Below are 19,283 nucleotides of genomic sequence, written 5' to 3' on the forward strand. Positions count from 1 at the left end.
AGTTTTAGATTCATATGCATAGATCCATGATTCGTTTTCTGTCACGATCTTATGAACGTCATTCGATGCTCCACGATTGAATGTGAATTTGCATTGCATTTCTTTGCTTCATTCGACCAGAGCTTTTAGCGATTGTCAAATCACGCTGTATGGAACTAATGCCCAAGTATACCTCAATCTCACGGTACGTCACATGACGATATTGCAATATAAGTTTACGCCACAGCATCTATGTTTTCTGGTACAACAGTCGATTTTTTTGAAAGACCTAACCAAATTCATCCTGTAGAGTCCAGTAAGCGGTTTCTCTCTTAGTTCCAGCTTCAGAGAATAACCGCTTACTGGGTACCCAACTTGCTACGATAGGTAAATAGGTCATAGTTACATTATGAAGCCTGGTAAATAAACCTTTCATGTCATCCCACATCGCCAATGCCTTTTCCTTAATAGGAGTAACAGAAACACATGAAATTTTTGTAGTTTTATCGTGTGAGTGTCAATAATTAACAATGATATACCCGTTTATAACTGACAACCCTAACGCTGCGACTGACTGAAAGCTGGCAACCATTTTAATTTCAATTTGTGACATAATTTTCTCTCGAAAAACGTAAATTGATTAAAATAACAAATAGGTGCAAGTAATATTAGCGAATCAACTATACTAAAATCAATTATTCATAGGCAACATATCGCTAATATATTGTGTACTTTCATAAAGTATCTTAAAAAATTTACCAAAAAAAACAGATACCTACATGTATAAAGTATCGAAAATTATAATAAACATTTTAAATAAAAACGAAAAAACGCTTTAAAAATATATAGTTTGAATATAAGCTTCATTTTATGACATAATCGAAATTCAGAAAAATTACTCGCGTTTCCAAACTATCATCCCAAATAAATAGATAATTTAGAAAAGGCTATAATATATTCCAAATTAAATTCCTTACATAATTCTATAATTTCAAGTTTATATATATTTAATATGATTAAATATTTGCACAATACTTACGATTATAAGTACATTTCTCAATTTGAAAAGTTATTAACCTAATATAAATTCCTAGGCACACAGGTAGCAGTATCAAAATTAATTTTCGCAATCCTTGTACTGTTTCTCAAAGATGAGAAACATGAATTTCATCATTTATTCCTTATAATCCAAACTCAACCAACATATATCCCTTCAATTCCTTATATGGCACACAAAAACGAGGAAAACTAATTTCAGAAAGAAAAATGGTTCTTTCTCGAAAACACTTTCCATTGTCGACAAAATCCAATGACCCAAGTCAACTGCACCATAGAACTACTCCGATGACAGGATCCCTCACGCTTCCACATCATAGAAGTAAATGATAGTCACGAAAAATGAAATTTTGGTCAGAAATATTTTCAAAATGTCGAAGCAATCAATACATTTAAGTCAAATCTCCTATCTTATTCAATATTCTTGGTTCCTGTGAAATATGGAGTAGTGAGGAAAAGTACGTAAAGATGTAAACAATGACAACTCCTTCAAGAAATCACCAGGCACTAAATATTACGAGAATTGATTTCGACGAACTTTGAAAAATTAGCCAAATTTCGAACCAATTACTAAACAGAAGAAAGATGAAGAAAAACCAAAGGAAGGAAAGGAAATTTCGAAAAATCACTCTTTGTTTCTTGAAAGAAGTCTACACCGTTATCAATAGACACCTGGAAGTATACAACAAAATCAGAATACATTTATACTTCTTGTATTACAGAGTTAAAAATGAATTAATTCGTTTGCTTGATTTCGATCATTCTAGTTGTACTTAATAAATCAAATAAAATAAATATTAATAAATCCTGATATTTAATATTAGAAATCAACATAACACATATTGCATAAATCCCAATGAAACCTGCAATAAAATGCCCAACTAATGTTTATTTGCAATTCAGATTTTATTTGAGACACATTGTATCATGATTGACTAATTCACATTAAACAACTAACTGAATCATTCGATTATTTCACTTAACTACATTTATTGTACAAAATTCTTACTAACATGATGCATTGTAACAATTTCATTGAATTCTGGTTGCAGCTTGCTATCTTCTTGCAGTTCTTTTCGAGATAGTACGTTTGAGGACCAAGGACAAACAGAAAATATAGGAGAGGATGGGACTGATTTAAATGGTATAAAGACATTTCATTTTAATTATTTTTGATAAGATTCTTTATTTCCATTGTTACACTATTTTAATGTTTCAATCATTATGACGCATCACATACTTTTAACTCTATTCAATTTTAAAACAAGTCTTTATTAAATAATGCTTATAAATCAAATTGCTTGCATACTAATTATAGTATTTTATTAAATTTATCAATTTAAATTTCTCAGGAAGTCGATTACATATGAATCAAAAATATTTATTTCTATTTTCAAGTTTTCTCATTTCAAATTTGATTTATTAATGATTTATCATTTAAAGGACTGACTAGAGAACTTCAAACATTAACGTCAAGTACAAAATGTGATAGTGAAAGTGATTTACAAGATCAAACTCCTGATACGGACGATTCAGGAGCCCATTCTTATCCAGAAATATCAACCACTAGTAGCTTTATACCAGGTGCAGGGTCTTTTAAGAGGGTTCCAATTATGGGTAATAAAGGATTGGAACAAAGAGGGAAAAAGACTAAATCCAAGGAACCTACGGTAAATATCAAATATTCATAATTCCTCTGAATATGTATTATATTTTGTCAATTATTAATAATATAAATCAGATTACCACTACACAAATAACTCTCCAAGAAATCCTAATTTTTGACAATGTAATTTCTTCATCTGATTTGATAACATTATTTATTACTAGTGTTAATAATTCTCGAACATAAACTTCAACTAGCAATTGGTTGTTCCACTCTTATTTGCTTCCCTCTTGTTTTATTTCCCTCATTTGCAGCATTTCTTTTTTAATTCCTCTCAACTCCCGTAAAAGTAAATACCACATGTCTTCTTTGAAGTTTGATGTCTTCATTGGAGCTCCATGTTTCTTCTTCAACTCTGTTCTTTCTTCTTCAAATAATTCAGTAGTTTATTATATATCAAAATGTCTTATCTTACCACTTCTACCACGTAAAAAGTTTCAGGCCAGTCAGTCAACCCATCGAATCTTGACCTACATCGATAGTTATTGCTTTCATATTTTACACTATTTTCTATTTGTTATTAAGAAACAGCATAATGGTAGACAACTATAAACAAAATCACATTTTCACCAGTTAAAAGGTTACTAATTGGCTTTTTCAAAAGCACTGGCACTCTTACAACTAGCAACTTTGAGTGGCAGGCAACTATGACTTTTACATTCTCAGTCATTATTGTATGCAAGGGGCGTTGCGAATTATAATACATTACTTTATTAATTCAGCTGATTTCTTCCATAATTTCAATATAAAGTTTGGTTAAATTATATTTGGTATGATCTAGTGCCGATTTAATGTGTTATAAAATATGGAAGCATACCAAATGATGATTTAAAAACATAGTTCTTTTATCAAATCTGATTTTAATTAATATATTTTGTCATATTTAGGTTGTAGCAGCTTTAGAAGTTCAAAATGTCCGCAAGGCTATTAGCAGATACGGTACTCTTCCAAAAGGAGCTAGAATTGGTGCATATTTGGAGTCTCTTAGACAGAACAACATGTCCTCTAACGAGGAAGTCATTGTTCAAGCTGTCAACCCAGTATTGGACCAATCTGATACCACGCCAAGATCATTGTCTCCAAGAACTAGCATTCGAACACAACCTCAGATGATTAGAAGTAACTCATCCGGAGGAGTTACAACGTTTCACTCTACACATCCTCCAAGTTCCCCTACTTCTAGTAAGTTAGCTAGAAATCGAAACATAACTAGGAATAACAGCGCTGACGTAAGAAGTAGTTTGAGAAGTTTTAAAACGTCACAAAATAGCTCTTTTAGGGCTGGAAGCCCTTCAAGGTAAGTACTCTCATACCATAATTTATAAGTAATATGTTTCTGTGAATGTAATACAACATATTCTACAACTCTGCATAACCACTGTTAAATGATTAATCAGCAACATGATAGTATTTCTTTGGAAACAACGTGAACACTTGGCAACGCCAATGCCATGGAATTAGCTGATAATATTAATACATATGACCTCCGTGAATTTGGTCCCCTGATTTAATTATTTTAAAATTTCGTTAATGCTAATCGTTAGAGAGGAGAAGATAAAAAGGAAAAATTGTTAGAGAGTAATTAGTTTTATATAAAAACGATTTTAAGTTATTGTGCAATGTTGACTCCCTGATACCGTAAAAATGGACTTAAACGTTTAAGTAGTACGTGTAAGAGAAAAAAGAAAAATGGTTAGAGAGTAATTATTTCGATTAATATTAAATAATTACCTAACCTAAATCAGGGGGTCAACTTCACGAAGTTATCAAATAATCTTAATATAATTGGATCGAATCAAATTAGGTTAGGTAATTTTTTAAAATTAATTGAAATAATTACTCTAACAATTTTTCTTTTCTCTCTTATCCTCTCTAACGATTAGCATTAACGAAATTTTGAGATAATTAAATCAGGGGGCCAACTTCACGGGGGTATATATGTTATGTGCTGCTACTATTAGGTTATAACAATTATATAAAATATTTCCACTTGTTAAAATAAAAATGATCTTTTCACAATATGCTGGGGATTCTAAAAATAAAACCGTCGTGAATAGTGGTCAATTGAAGTCTCAAAAACTGTAGAACGATATAAAATGAATAAAGTGGCTGCAAAAATAAGTTTTGAAACATTGAGTGAAATTATGGAACTAACGCTGAAATTTTTCGTTTATGAATGTGTTGAGTCTTGCTACTGATATCATAGGAACGCACATAAAGATGCTGGAGCATAACAAACTATAAATATGACTTGCACATATAGAGTAAGAAAAAGCTTGAAAAAATCTGTATTTATAAATTATATTGAAAAAAAAATAACAGAAAAATATAAGTAACCTTTTCTCTAGACTACTAATTTAAGAAGCTGGGATAAGTGTCACCTGTTGAGAAAAAATGGCATTTGTAACAAGCAAATAAAATAAAAATATTTGAAATATGTAATTAAGACTGATACAGTAATTTTTTATTGGGAATGTGGCAAGTAAACACCAAAGTGGACTAACTTCAATATATCTTCCGGGCTTTCGAATACTTATGTATGAAAAAAACTACAAAAAACTTTTATTTTTAGAAACATATATTGCCCAAAATGATCAACGCATTAATAAGAAAACTGATTTAAATAACCTTGGTGTAATTTATGCATCTTTTAGATTTTGAAAAAACAAATTCTTTGAAAATTCAACGCCATTAACAACCAACAACAACCTATAAAATTTATTGTCTATTCTATTTGTTTAAAAATTTTTACAAGCTTTAACAATATCAAAAATCACCAGCAATCTTAATTAATTATTGTAAGTAAAATTTTATTATTGTTATACATTTATACATACTTCTTATACTGTATTTGGCAATAATTTCAGTCCCAGGCGATGAATACATAAGTATTCGAAAGCTCGGAAAATATATTGAAATTAGTCCAATTTGGTGTTTCCTTGCCACGTTATTTTCAAAATTAGTTTTTTTTGATAGTTTTTAAAAGAAAGAAAAATTTTGACGTTTCGACTTAAAGAAAAGTCTTTATCAAAATATGATATTGACACTGACAGTATATATATATATATATATATATATATATATATATATATATATATATATTATCGCAAAAAATATTTAACATTATGGTTAAAATTATTTTTAAAATTATTAAATATATTTCTTTCTTCTATTTTTGAAATGGAAATACGTCTAATTGAACAGAGTAGACCATTATTTAATTTATATAATAGGCTTTGGATTTCTCTATATCTCAATTTTCAGATCGATCCAACCAACTTTGGCTGATTTGGAATTCCCTCCCCCGCCTACAGATTTACCACCACCTCCAGAAGAATTTGATGGATCTGATGTTGATCAAGTAGACTGTAACACGTCCACAATGACTTCATCCCAAGAACTAAAAAAGCGAATCATTCCTGGATCACCCCTAACCACCAAAAAAGTATCTCGCGAATCTCAACCGACCGAACCGTCTGAAACTAGCGACGTTAGTACCCTCCAACCTTCTGTAGAGGAAGCAAGTTCGAGATTCGGTGTTAGTTTGAAAAAAAGGGAAACTGATAAGGATATTAAAGATGATGGGAAGGAGCGTGCCAGTCTTACTCTCACTAGTCCAAGTCAAGATGGTAAAAGTTCCATCAGTGCCGATTCCGATGTTCCTGTTGTTGGTTCCCCATTGGAACCGTTACCTCCTCCACCGAGTATTTCAGAAAGTGGTGAGTTAGTGTTCTGTTTGGATATATAGTAGGTGGTTGCGAATATTTTAATGATTTATATTTCATAATATTGAGATGTTTTTGCAAGGATCACATTATCTTACAAGTCTACCGTTAATAATCGAAATTGTAACATTAACAGCTACACAAATATATATATAGGATTATTTGAAAACTCATGTTGGATGTAATTGGGATTTGACATCTACTTCTATGTACTTTGAAGATAAGCAATCAGTCAGTTAAGTTTTCATAAGAGAATAACAAGTTTTAATTATAGTTCATAAAAAATACTGAGAGAATGTTAATATGTTTAGTGTTGAAAATAGGATACATGAAATTTAAATATGTTGTAGTTTATTTTTCAGGGATCAAAATGTTATTAGTTTCAACTTTGACTTTGACTAACGATTATCAGTATTTTAATTCAACGTCTTAGGAACCCTTATGTACAGCCTTTATAATAAGGGAAGTGACAGCTATCTATCATAATCCATTTAATAGTATTTAATGAAATGAATGTAACCATAAGCATATTTGAAAAAGTTTTCATTGGTATCTCTTATAATACCCTCATAGTCATAAAGTTATTAACGAATTACACGTGAGCAGCAAAGTTTGTAGTAATCTGAAGCAAAGGAAAATTCTCATTTTTGAGGTATCCTCATATTTAATAGCATTCTCATATCGTATCTAAACTGATTTTTAGCCTCAAACGTTTGTTAGTGTTTTCAATATAATATTTAATTTAGAAACGTATTTATCTCTTCACTTATTTATGATAATTGATATCAATATAATAAAATATTGGAAGTAAAAATTTTTACTTCTACACATTCTCCTGAGGTTGTTTATTGCTTAAAATTACGCTTCCAGCATCCCAAATACGGTTGCGTGACCTTTGGTTTCTACATCATTATTACTACACATATCTTACTAAACAATTTTCTTTTTCTTATCTTTATTGTGTTGAAATATGACGACAAAGATTTTGTCGATTTTGCTTGTGTGTATCTCCACATTAATGTTTAAATTCAAGGTAACCAATGCGCATACAGTTTTTTTATGTTCACTTCGGCAGTGAGTATGTCATGTAATTGAGAAACCATTATCTTCAACTTTAATTTGATAATTCAATATTTCGAAAATGTATTCTGCTATTCCTCAAAGGAGAAAAAGCAATTACTTTCCTGGCTATTGCCTTGACGACTATTGAATTACATATTGCTTTTTTGTCCGACCCTGTATAATATATTACAATGTAATGTGATTATAATAGTATATTGTTTAATGAGCAAGGAGTTATGGTCATTTCCAACGAGTATAGGAGTGGGAAATTAGCATTAGTTATACACTATACTTTTTCTACGGCTTTAATAGATAATTGTGAAATGATATAACAAATAACGAGAACTTCAATTTTAATGTCATTCAAAATTTACATTTAGGTATAATAAAAATATCAATTACACATTGAAAAACAAATAAACGGTGATGATGATAATAATGTTGATATTTGAATAATAGAATTCGGTTATCACTTACCATCATTTAATAAATAATAAATCTTCACATCCTTACTCATTCTGGTTTGTACTAGTAATTTTTTACACTGTTAAGTCGTGAATAAATAATTCGAACTGTCAAAGCTGTTATCAGAATCGGAGAGCGAATTCACAAATATCAATTGTGTATAATCCGCAAATCGACTTCACAATAATTATTATGAGAATCTGATTTCAGTCTACGCAAATCACGAATTCACTCAGTTACAGCCCAATTAACTCGATAATCGAAATACTTGTTTTTATACATTGTATCGAAATTTTCAATCCCTTCCACGTTATTGACATAATACCAATTTTTTTCTGGAAGTTCTCTTCAAAACTACATCTTCCTTTTTGATAATTTACAAAAAAAATTTTGTGTCCAAAGGCGAAGTTCGTTGTATTTTTATAAATATCATAAAATACACCAGTTATTGTAAATTTTTTTGACACTCTAGTTTTTGTAATGGATATTTGTATAAGAATTGCGAACCCACATGTCTACAACTTATTGTTTTAATTTGTAAAGTTCCTCCCTTCTAGATGTATCCATAATTTCCACAAGCCGAAAAAATTAAAAAAAGAGATGTCTTATTTGGGCGTCTAACGTTCAACCTCTAGCTCGTGAGGCCAGCAATGTAGTGCTAAGCTACTGCAGAAGCGAATAATTTTCATCGTAAATACTTTTTTAATATTCCTTGTCAATACCTGGAAATTTATGATCGGAAATGATAATAACCTTTCAAGTAGATACATTTCATCGGGCGCTTTTTAATGAATTTCTCGATTTCGGCTGCAGAGCTTGTAGCCATCTGATTTTCTCTTAAGTAACACTCTAAGCTTTAGATAATTTTTAATTTCTACTGTTTTGTTAATATTAAGCATAGTTTTTAACATTAAATAACACGACTATAAAGTAGAGTGTTCTAATTTATGACATAATTCACTAAAATATGCGAGTAAAACATTCTACAAATTTGACAAGGTGACCTTTTCCTTTTGCCAATATATAAATGATTTGTTGATCTTTCATTATTTTTCCTAAGATAGTTCCGGAATTAAACTATAACATACCTGATTTGCAGCAGCAGCTATTTCTGGAGAAGTAAGTTTTAATTCACTTTTGTTGCTCATTGTAGGATTTTGCAAAACGTTTCAGAAATATATAATCATAGGTAAAGAGCTGTCATTGCTTGAAATTTGACATTCCATAGGAAACCTTATTTATTGTGTAATAGCAACTACAGCTGAAACACAATGAAGTCATTATTTAATCATGTACGGAAATGAAATTAAATTACATACAATGTATTTCATTGATCTATTGAGAACAGTTAAGATACAGCAGTTTTTGTCAGGGGAGGAATATGTTTAGTTTAGCAACTGATCGTGTACATTTGTATCGTGGTGTATGTGCAATTCAAAATAATTTCAGAGAAGGCAATTAGAGATACATTACATAAATAACCTTTTGAATGATTAGTAGTCTACAACCTATAAAGTTTAATAGTCTAACTGTACAGAAATACTGAATTCATTTAGTAGGATATATAAGAAATAACAAATTTAGAAATATCCATACTATTAATATAAATTATTAATTGAACTATTAATATTATTAAGCTTTTATTGGAGCAGCGATTTGGAATGAAAACGAACAAAAACATATAGACAATACAGACTAGAAATTAAAAAATGGAAAATTATTGACATAACAAATCTTTTGAATAATAATTTCCATTAACTCTGTTAGTCAAATTAATGGTACACTGTAAATTTTTATTTCCTGTTACTATTAAAAAGTTGTTTATGATTTCATATTTAGTTTATCATATATGAAATATATTCTACCCTTAATATAATTTTTAAATAAATTACACACGGAATACTTTTGGAAATTATTTGGATAATAGGTAGACGACTCATTACCCACGTAACAGTGACACTTTTTTCAAATACGAGGTTTGCTACTTAAGTTTTGAAATAGACAAATAAAAACAAATATTTATAATTGGATATGGCTTTCTTGTACTCAATTTAGATCAATACATTTTTGCTTTATAGTGCTTCGTGCGGGAATAACTTTTGTTGGAATTGGCTATCTTGAAGGACCCATACAGTCGATTGATGTTCATATTCATGATTCATCGCTTGTCACGATCTTATAGACGCTTACTAATCTTTTTGACAACCAAATGTTCATGCAATATTGAATGTATGCGAGTGGAGCTAATGATCAAGTATGCTCCAATCTCACGGTATGTCATATGAGGATCTTGCAATATCATTTTACTCACAGCATGTTTTCTGGCACAGCAGTCGATTTTGGTCGATCTTCAGAAATTCATATTGCACCGAAGTGCGACAACATTTGAATTCGAAAACCCAGCGAAACATGGTGGCTCGAGGCGGTGCCTCGTCACCATAAGTCGAAGCGAGTCATAGAAAATGTTCGCGATTTAATTCCATTTTTTAACCAAGATGAATGTTTCAAGTATGTGTAAACAACTCAAATAGCTTTAAAATTGTCAAACTTCTGATAACAATGTCAGATTTAACATATTCATATCAGTGTTGCCATATCTCAAAGCTAAAGTAGCAACTCTCGTACTATCATTGCGCAACTTTAGTAATTGGATTCTTACTCAGGGTTATCATTACTGCACTATGGTCAGAGCTTATATCTTAGCTTAGGTTAGGTTTTAGGGAATATTATCTAAATTTTCAGGATATGTATTCACTGTCCCATTGTTGTCATTAGGGTTTTCGTTGGAAAGTGGTTGATATTTATTAAAAGTTGAAATTTGGGTTGAAGTTTCACTTTTAATTTTGATGATAGGTTCTTTTACTTTTGATCCCTATTTTTTGCCAACAACAAACTGAATATTTTAGCTTTTTCGCACGATATTGTATTAAGTATTGACTTATGTTTTGATAGCTAGTTGCTATATTATCATAATCATTTTTGTTTGGTTGAATTGGAGTTACTTGTTGTTGATACATTAGATAGATGATACATTGGATATTTTCTTTATTTATGAATCAGTAGAATGGTGCCTGATTTGTGTGGTCTATTACATCTGTGGATTTAGTGAATTTTGGAATTTAATTGGGTGTGCCATTGGTGGCTGATGCCTTCATTTTTATTTATTTTTATATCACTTAATTACTTCTAGTTTTGATAAATGCTTTTTATTTATCGAAAAACCAGTTTTTGTTATTACCAGAGATGGGGCGCTTCGCATTTCAAATACAAGCTGTGAAAGTCAAATCGAAACTGTGAATAAAATATGAACCTTAATATTGTATACTTCTTACTAAAATTGATTTGTTGAAAAGTCAGACAGTGAGCTACACTTAAATTACACTAATGAGATATATTCCTTAATAGGTTGATACATAGTATACGTTCATTTCCTAACGACATTGCCCAATCAGAACGCGGTTAATTCTTATATTTCAATATTTAACTCGATAAGTTCAACTTATCAATAATTTCTTCTCATTTGTTATGGGCTTCTATGGTAATTTTGTGATGGCATTGGCATTTATCCGATCGCAAACGAAGTGCCTTTTTGTTGAGATTGGACAAAACAGCATTCTAATTGGCTCTGCATTATTAAAAATTGACATATGAATTTTCAACAAGTATACGCTTATTTCAAATAACTGCCATAAATTATATAATATAAATTTTTCATATGTTAAAATGTTTGCATACATAACACTCACAAATTTTCTAAGTATGGTAGTATTCTTAATGTATTAGTTAGGTGTTTATATTGGTTTCATAAATGCATTGTGTAGATATGTGTTTCACATCTTTAAATATACAGAGTACAATATAATTATATTTCAACAAAATAATGTAGTAATTTTAATCAAAAACAATATTAATGAAAAGTTCTCGAATTAGTATATGTGGCAATAAATATTGTTGATAGTTGATTAGGTTTTTGGTTACTTTTAGAATGTGAAAAACATATTATGATTAAAAGTGATGAATTATAAAGATTGTTGTTTTTTATCTTAAAATCGAAATTCTTCATTTCATAAGTGACCAAATTATTACTTTCTAAAAATGTCTATTTTTGTCAAACCTATTAAAATCATCTACTATATTATGTAATGTGATTTTTCAATATTTGAGTGTTTCTGGTTATCCAAAAAAAATTCATCAAAAATAGTTATTTAATTTCATTATATCCAGTCTCAGTTTTTTGATAACTAATTCACTTTTTTGGAGCCAAATTTTGAAAAGGTTTCCTCACACCCACTTTTTAGTTTCAATGCTTGGTTAATAAAACTGGTAGTCCTACTGTTTTCTAAGTATCAACTCTCCTGTAAACTAATTATTGGCACAGTAGTGTGGAAACATAATTTTGATCATTTTTTTTTTAATTTTTGAAAGCGATAAAATGTGAAATTTTGTGAATAGAGAATAAATTGAAGGAACTTCAGAAAAGTATATATTTTTGTTGTTAGTGCCACTTTAGTTTACTTTCTTCTTTATTTAGGTTTTTGCCTTTATATTTCTTCTTATGTTCTATTGATGATGTTCAAATTTATCCCAATACACAAAAGTACAATCAAATTACTTTGTTCTATAATTTTATTTCTTTACCAATTTGAATAATATTGTCTCATATTATTGACAGTTACTAATTTTTTCAGTATTTTTACTAATTTTCTTATAAAAATCGTAATATTAACTCTGAAGATGTAGGTTCTTTTTTTGAAATACAAGATATTTTCTCAATTGCATTGAAATATTCCTGTGTCGGCACTGAGGTAAATACTTTAATTGCAATTTGATTCGAATTATATTTTATTTCACATATCCTCACATAATTATGAAAATAAGGATTATCTATGTAGAATTTCTACACTATTTTTCAGAGAAGGATTAAAAACTTTTGTGTATTAATGTTATTCTGCATATATTTATTTTTAATTGAGTTTTTGGATATGTAATGTTTCCATTGTTTCGAATAGAGAATTTTCAGCTAGAATTGGTAAAGTCAAAAAGTACATGAGCAAACACAATTGTGTAATTATTTTTTACATCCGTTTCATCAAGAATCTGTCATTTTCATCTCTATTAAAAATAATAACATTCTTCAATTATCATTTTCACTACAACACACTCACATGAACCAATAAAAGTATAACTTAATTTGTTATTAATGTTAATTTTTGAGGCACTCTTTTAATTTAAATTTAATCCAAAAATTTGTGAACCCTTTGAGAAGTTTACTTGTCCCTGCTTTTCCAGAATATTGTGTTTGATTCGTGTCCAAATACTCCCACACATTTATGTGTTATATCACTAATGGATGTTAAACGCAGTACTTGAATGAGTACTTGCAAAAGATTTTTTTGTTCAAATTATTTTTTAAAAAAATACTAATCTTTAAAGATAAGATAAAATATTTTGCGCCTATTATGATATTTTTAAATATTTGTTTAAAAACATTGTCAAAATTTATTTTTCTGGACAGAGTATCTACGAACTGAGTTTATAAGTTTCATTACAAATATAGTGCAAAAAAAATTCTATTAACCTTTTTAGATTCTAATGTATTTTTATCCGTTCCATTCTAAAATAAAGACTAACTTGATTATTATTTGCATTGTTTGTTGTTCAGATACTCTGTATATCTAGCTGATGAAAGATTCCTTGATGATTACATATATGAAGTACCTGACACATCATAAGAAACAATATGCTTCAAAATAATCTGTAGCATTTATTCAAAATAAATTTGATTCGCATGTAAGTAAATATAATAGTAATATAGTTATAATGACGTTTAAATTTTGATTTGGATTCCCTGCAATTTGAAATTGAATATTCTCATGAATAATACTGCATATCTGTGACTGTTTTTGTATCTGTCTTTTATATACTAAAGACATATTGATGTATAGTGTTTTATCCATACTATCACAAAAAAACAAGTCAAATTAAAAAAGTTTTCCACCTAAATATTTGAAGTAAGAGGTTTTTTGGGAGTCAGAAAGTTGATAACAGCATTCATATTTACTTACTCTATTATGCTCTGAAAATTAACCAGTTTAAGAGAGATTATTGTTTACTTGAATAGGTAGATATTCGGTATTGAGAAAAGCTTTTGTGAACCGATCAAGAAATCTTTTTCTCACAATTTCTCATCATCATTACTACTAGTAATTTAAAACCTGAATGTATAGTGGCTAGTCATATTGTTTTATTTCTGTTATTTTTTAACAAACATATTTTGTATCTATACTTATCACTTCTCTATACATTCACTCCTGTTGGTATTTATTTTCATATCATATCCTATAGCACAATACATTATTGATAAAAGTTTGTATAATGAGCTTTTCATCCAAAGTAGGCTTTTTCTTATTTTTTTAGATTGACACAAATATTTACATTATTTCTAAAAAAATAACTACAATAATAGAATGAAATTATACGTACACTTTTGTTCATTGTAAAAGCATAAACTTACATTGAGTCTGCGTAAATCAGAGTTCCTACCTGTCATTGTCAGTGACAGATAATTCAATCATTAATTTGAGTTCAGTTGAAGTGAAAGAGTACTTAATGCCTCCTCAGTTAATTGAAAGCTGAATGCTAAGGATTTACCCGAGTCGGCTGGATGGAAAGGGTTAATAATTATGATATGATTACAATTTTTTTCAAATACTTATCTTTTAATTTGATATTGATAAAAAATGGCAATAAATGTCAAGTAAATTTACACAGCTATAAAATTGCAAAAATCTGTCCCAGACTTATATGCTATTTTAATGAACAGAAGTGTTTATTCATGTGGTCTAAGCATTTCAAAAAAAGGTAAATTTAAAATGCTTCTTGAAAAAATCTCGGATCGAGTTAATCCTATCTAGCCACTGTCCATTTATATATCATATTCTGCAAGGAAGTATATAGTCCTCAAAGTATGAAGCAGTGTAAAAGTTGTTTTTTATTTCATGAACTTGTAATTTTTACAATCAATTTTAATAAAAAAAATTGTAAAAACTATTCTGAACAAATATTCTTAACAAGCTCATTTTAGTACAATATGTTTTTGTTGTTAGATAACGAGGATTTTTTAATAGGGTGAGTGTTATGAATGATTTGTCAGAAATGTAAAAAACAGTTTCTCAATACATAACATTAGGAATGAAAAAATTTTAATACAAAAATTACTTGAATTCGTTAGTATCAACTATTTTCGAAATTGGAAATATTCAAGAATATGTAGCTTCCTACCTACGTAAAACTGTTTAACAAATTTTCCACCATTTAAGTTTATTGAAGAAAATCCTTCAACTACAGCAGTAGGTATGAGATAAAAACTCTATTCATATTTTGTAAATCCTACAAAGTTATAACGAATACGTTCCTTTTATTTATATAATATGATTGTTAATTTTGGATAAAAACTTTGTTTTTCATATTTTATTTATACTTGAAATGTCGCCGTCTTAGATTGAATATAATGAAAGTTCTGTTAGAAATTCGTTACTAGTTCAAAGATGTCTTTGTTTAAGGAAAATGAAAATGGGCCGAGTTTTGACTTGGTGACGCACATATAACTGGAAATTCTGTACTTTGGAATTTCTGGATCCATAATCACTTTGCACTGTTATGTTTGTGTTTATTCAACTATTTCCATTCAATGCTTCCAATTTACGATTTTGCTTATGATCCCTAATTAATATTGAAACTTGCACTAATTTATTACTTTGTATATAATAACAATTAGAGGAAATCGTAGATTAGACTCGAATAAATACTAAAGATTTTTATTTTGATATTCATGTTGTGAATAATCTATTGATTAATGAAATTAATCCACATGTAAAGGAACTATCAAAACAAATATTGAATTATTCAATAAGTAAAATATATTTGAGACAGACTTCTCAGTACTTAGAAAATAGATTAAAAGTTCATCAATACGATAAAAAAATAGAACTGCATCAACAAACCATAAAATATAAAAAAATACAGTCAATTATAAAATAAATATACAGGGTGGTTCTAAATTCATGTCACAAAATTCAGGAGGTGATTGCTCGTATGAAATTAAGATGATTCTTTTCTGTGGCAAAATTTCCTCAACCCACACCTTTCCAAAATATTACCCTTAAAAGGTGTTGACTAAAAATGAGATTTTATTATTTTTTTCTAAAATTTCAATAAAGGTAGAAATTTTAAATACTGTACGTGTACTTACAAAGGACTTTTTTCTATATATCTGTTATACGGTGGGGAAATTAGCAACCCTTACTTTTTTCATGTCAAAACTTTTTTTCGAGATGTAGTTTTATAAAATTAAATTATAATCTTTATTTTATTTGAAAATATTTTTTATTCCTAATTTTTTTAATAAACACCGTAATTCATAATTTTTTTAATAAATTGAGTGGAGAACAGTAAAGATGTAAAATGTAATACGATTCATAATGAATGTTGGAAATAACCACCTCTAGCCAAAATACATGAACGTAGCTTACATGTCACGGATTGCCATACACGTTCAAAGATTTCAGGTGTATTTCTTATGGTGTCACACGCTATTTGAATACGATTTTTCAAATCGTTGATATCAACTATGATTGTCATGTAGTAATCCCATAAACAGAAATCACAAGAATTTAATTTTGAAGATCGAAGAGGCCAATGTTGGAGTCCTCTTCGACCAATTCAAGGGCTGGAGATATGTTGCATCTGAATATTGCCTACCAGTCCGACTGAAGTGTACTGGAGCACCATGTTTCATGAACCACATGTTTTGTCTGATATTGAGTGCGATGTTTTCAAGTAGTTAAGGGAGATCATTTTTGAAATCAACTAGTCTAAGAAATTCCATTAAATGGCTGAGACAGAAAATGTATGAAAAAATATTTTGAAAATGGTGGATTCTCGTCTGCCCGTACGTGATTATTGTGAAAATTTTTGATAGATACTCTTGAATAATGCTGCAGCAGTTATATCTTTACCACATCCAATGGGTTCAAGCTCTTTTACCTAGAGTTTTTTTCAACGAGTTACATTTTGTGAATGTTTAACTCACAAAATGAGGTAAAATCCTCAATTATTATAATTATATCAATTCATCATGAATATCAAAATAAAATCAAAATGAAAACCTATTTTAACGAGAAAAATTAATTTTTCCTCAGTTTTTGCATCTCAAACATATGTAGCAGCCATCAATCAAAGTATTTTGCTACTAGTTTACTTGAATTATTTGAGTCTTAACTCTAATAGCTTTCTCGTTTTAATGTACATGAACCATTCCGTTTCAAGATTTTTTAAATAACAGCCATCAATAAAATTATTCGTAGTTACATTAAAATTAATAAATTACAATTACTTGTTATGTGTATAATATTATTATTTTTTCCTTTTGGGTGTTTTAGATTTCAATTTAGTGAAATATTTCCATAATGCATTATATCCTTTATGATTTATACTAATAATATATTTAATAAAATAATTCGATAGTTGTTGGGAAGTCCTTGTACATATGGTAACGTAGAATGTTTTACGTTATATTCTTCTAATTTATCTGGTATTAAGTCTCTTGTAATTAAAAATCAATTTATCACAATATGACTTGACATTGAAAACTCAATTATGTCAATTAATAGATCAACTTCAATATGAAAATAAAAATCTATTGTAACCATAAAGTAGCTGTTATCAAAAATATGTTTTTTTCATTAATTAAATTATATGTTATTCAGCAATTCTTCAGAATAATTATTTTTTTTAATGTAGGGTTTGTTTTGAATAGCTAAGCTTCTAAATTCAGAATATGATAGTTAGATAGCTCTATCAGCTACTAAGTATTTAGTATTATTCAGTGATGGATTCACTCCTAAACCCGCGAGACCCGGGTCTAAGGTGACATGAAATCAATTCAGATTAATGTTTGTAAAAAATTTTCTATAACTATATCCACCCATCATCGGAAATTTTGGTGCAGCGTACAAATTTAAAAGTTAGAGTCTTTCTCAAACTCGTTGGTCTGCTCGACATGATGCCCTTTACGAGTTTATTATTTTTTACGAAAAAAATGGTCAGCAATAATTGATGCACTGGTATTTATTGCTGAATGCAGAAATGAGAAATTGACTGACTACATGCTCCGAAGCTACGGGATTGCGCCGAAAGTTACAGTATTTAGAAACAGTACTTCTAGTCTTTCTTTGGAATGTAATTTTAGATTGATTTAATACTCCTGGGAAGAAGCTCCAAGAATTTCAAGCTGATTTATCATCCGTTAGGAAACTAATGTATTCATTTACATTTACTCGAAAGATTCTTAATCAAATACGGAAGATGTACGCTCTGCATAAAATATATGCAATGTATTATATTCACTTAGTCTTCGAGATTTTTACTCAAATGTTGATATTGCTTTTGAGTATTCCGGCTACAAATTGTCTAACGTTAATTATTTACCAAACAAAATTTAGATGTACAAATATTTTTTTACTCAACATATTCTCCTCTTAATTGCATACATTTATTACAGCGAACCTGCAACGTCTCTAGACTATTTAACAAAAAGTTTCTTCTTGCTCTGCAAACTTGACCTCCATAGCTTGTATTACCTCCTCGTTGGAAGAAAATTTACGACCTTTCAAACTATTTTTCAGTTGAGGATAGAGAGCGAAATCTGCTGAATAAGGGGGGTTATCCTGCATAAACAAAACCCATTTGAGTAGCTTTCCGCGTCTTTTCTCTTTAATTTCTTCCAGTAGAGTGGTTAATAATGTCGAATCTTCAGTTATTGTTCTACCCTTATCCAAAAAATCCTAACCATTCCATCGATTGTTGCTTTGTTTCTGGATCGTAGAAATGTATCCAAGTCTCATCCATAGTAACAATTCGGTTTAAGAAGTCTACATCTATATCAAATCGAGCACAGATCGAACGCGATGCTTCTACCCTTGCACTCTTTTGGTTAACATTCAAACATTTAGGAATGCATTTTGCAACAATTTTTCTCCAAATTGACGTGAATTATATGATGAACGCGTTCGTATAAAATATTCATTGTTTCAGATATCCGTTTTAGCCCAATTCGACGGTCTGATAAAATTATTTCATGAACTGCGTCGATATTGACTGACACAGAATTTGCCTTATCATCATCCTCAATTGGAAATTTACCTCTTTTGAGGCTTGCAGTCAAATTTTTCACGGTCGCATACAAAGGACATTGATCAACAAGAGTTTTAAGCATATGTTCGTAAATCAGCTTACAAAATATTGTATTAAAATTAATAATAGTTATCTCA

The 19,283-nt window shown here is 29.4% G+C and overlaps 1 protein-coding gene across 5 annotated transcripts in view; it reads left to right on the plus strand.

Annotated features, from left to right (window-relative positions):
• Positions 1 to 19,283, plus strand: part of LOC130893661 (tyrosine-protein kinase Abl) — a 72,978-nt gene that overhangs the window by 40,577 nt on the left and 13,118 nt on the right. For 3 of the 5 annotated variants that reach the window (XR_009059235.1, XM_057799930.1, XM_057799932.1), the window contains 4 exons: positions 2,106 to 2,179; positions 2,479 to 2,705; positions 3,589 to 3,998; positions 5,966 to 6,420. Coding sequence is in view for 4 of the 5 variants with exons in the window: in XM_057799930.1 (XP_057655913.1) it covers positions 2,106 to 2,179; positions 2,479 to 2,705; positions 3,589 to 3,998; positions 5,966 to 6,420 (1,166 nt within the window). In the remaining variant the exon portion in view is untranslated. Of the gene's footprint in view, positions 1 to 2,087; positions 2,180 to 2,478; positions 2,706 to 3,588; positions 3,999 to 5,965; positions 6,421 to 19,283 lie in introns of all 5 variants that reach the window. The other 2 variants (XM_057799931.1, XM_057799929.1) reach the window with 1 other exon arrangement.

This window comes from Diorhabda carinulata, chromosome 5 (genome assembly GCF_026250575.1).
Source record: "Diorhabda carinulata isolate Delta chromosome 5, icDioCari1.1, whole genome shotgun sequence".
Classification (NCBI taxonomy): domain Eukaryota; kingdom Metazoa; phylum Arthropoda; class Insecta; order Coleoptera; family Chrysomelidae; genus Diorhabda; species Diorhabda carinulata.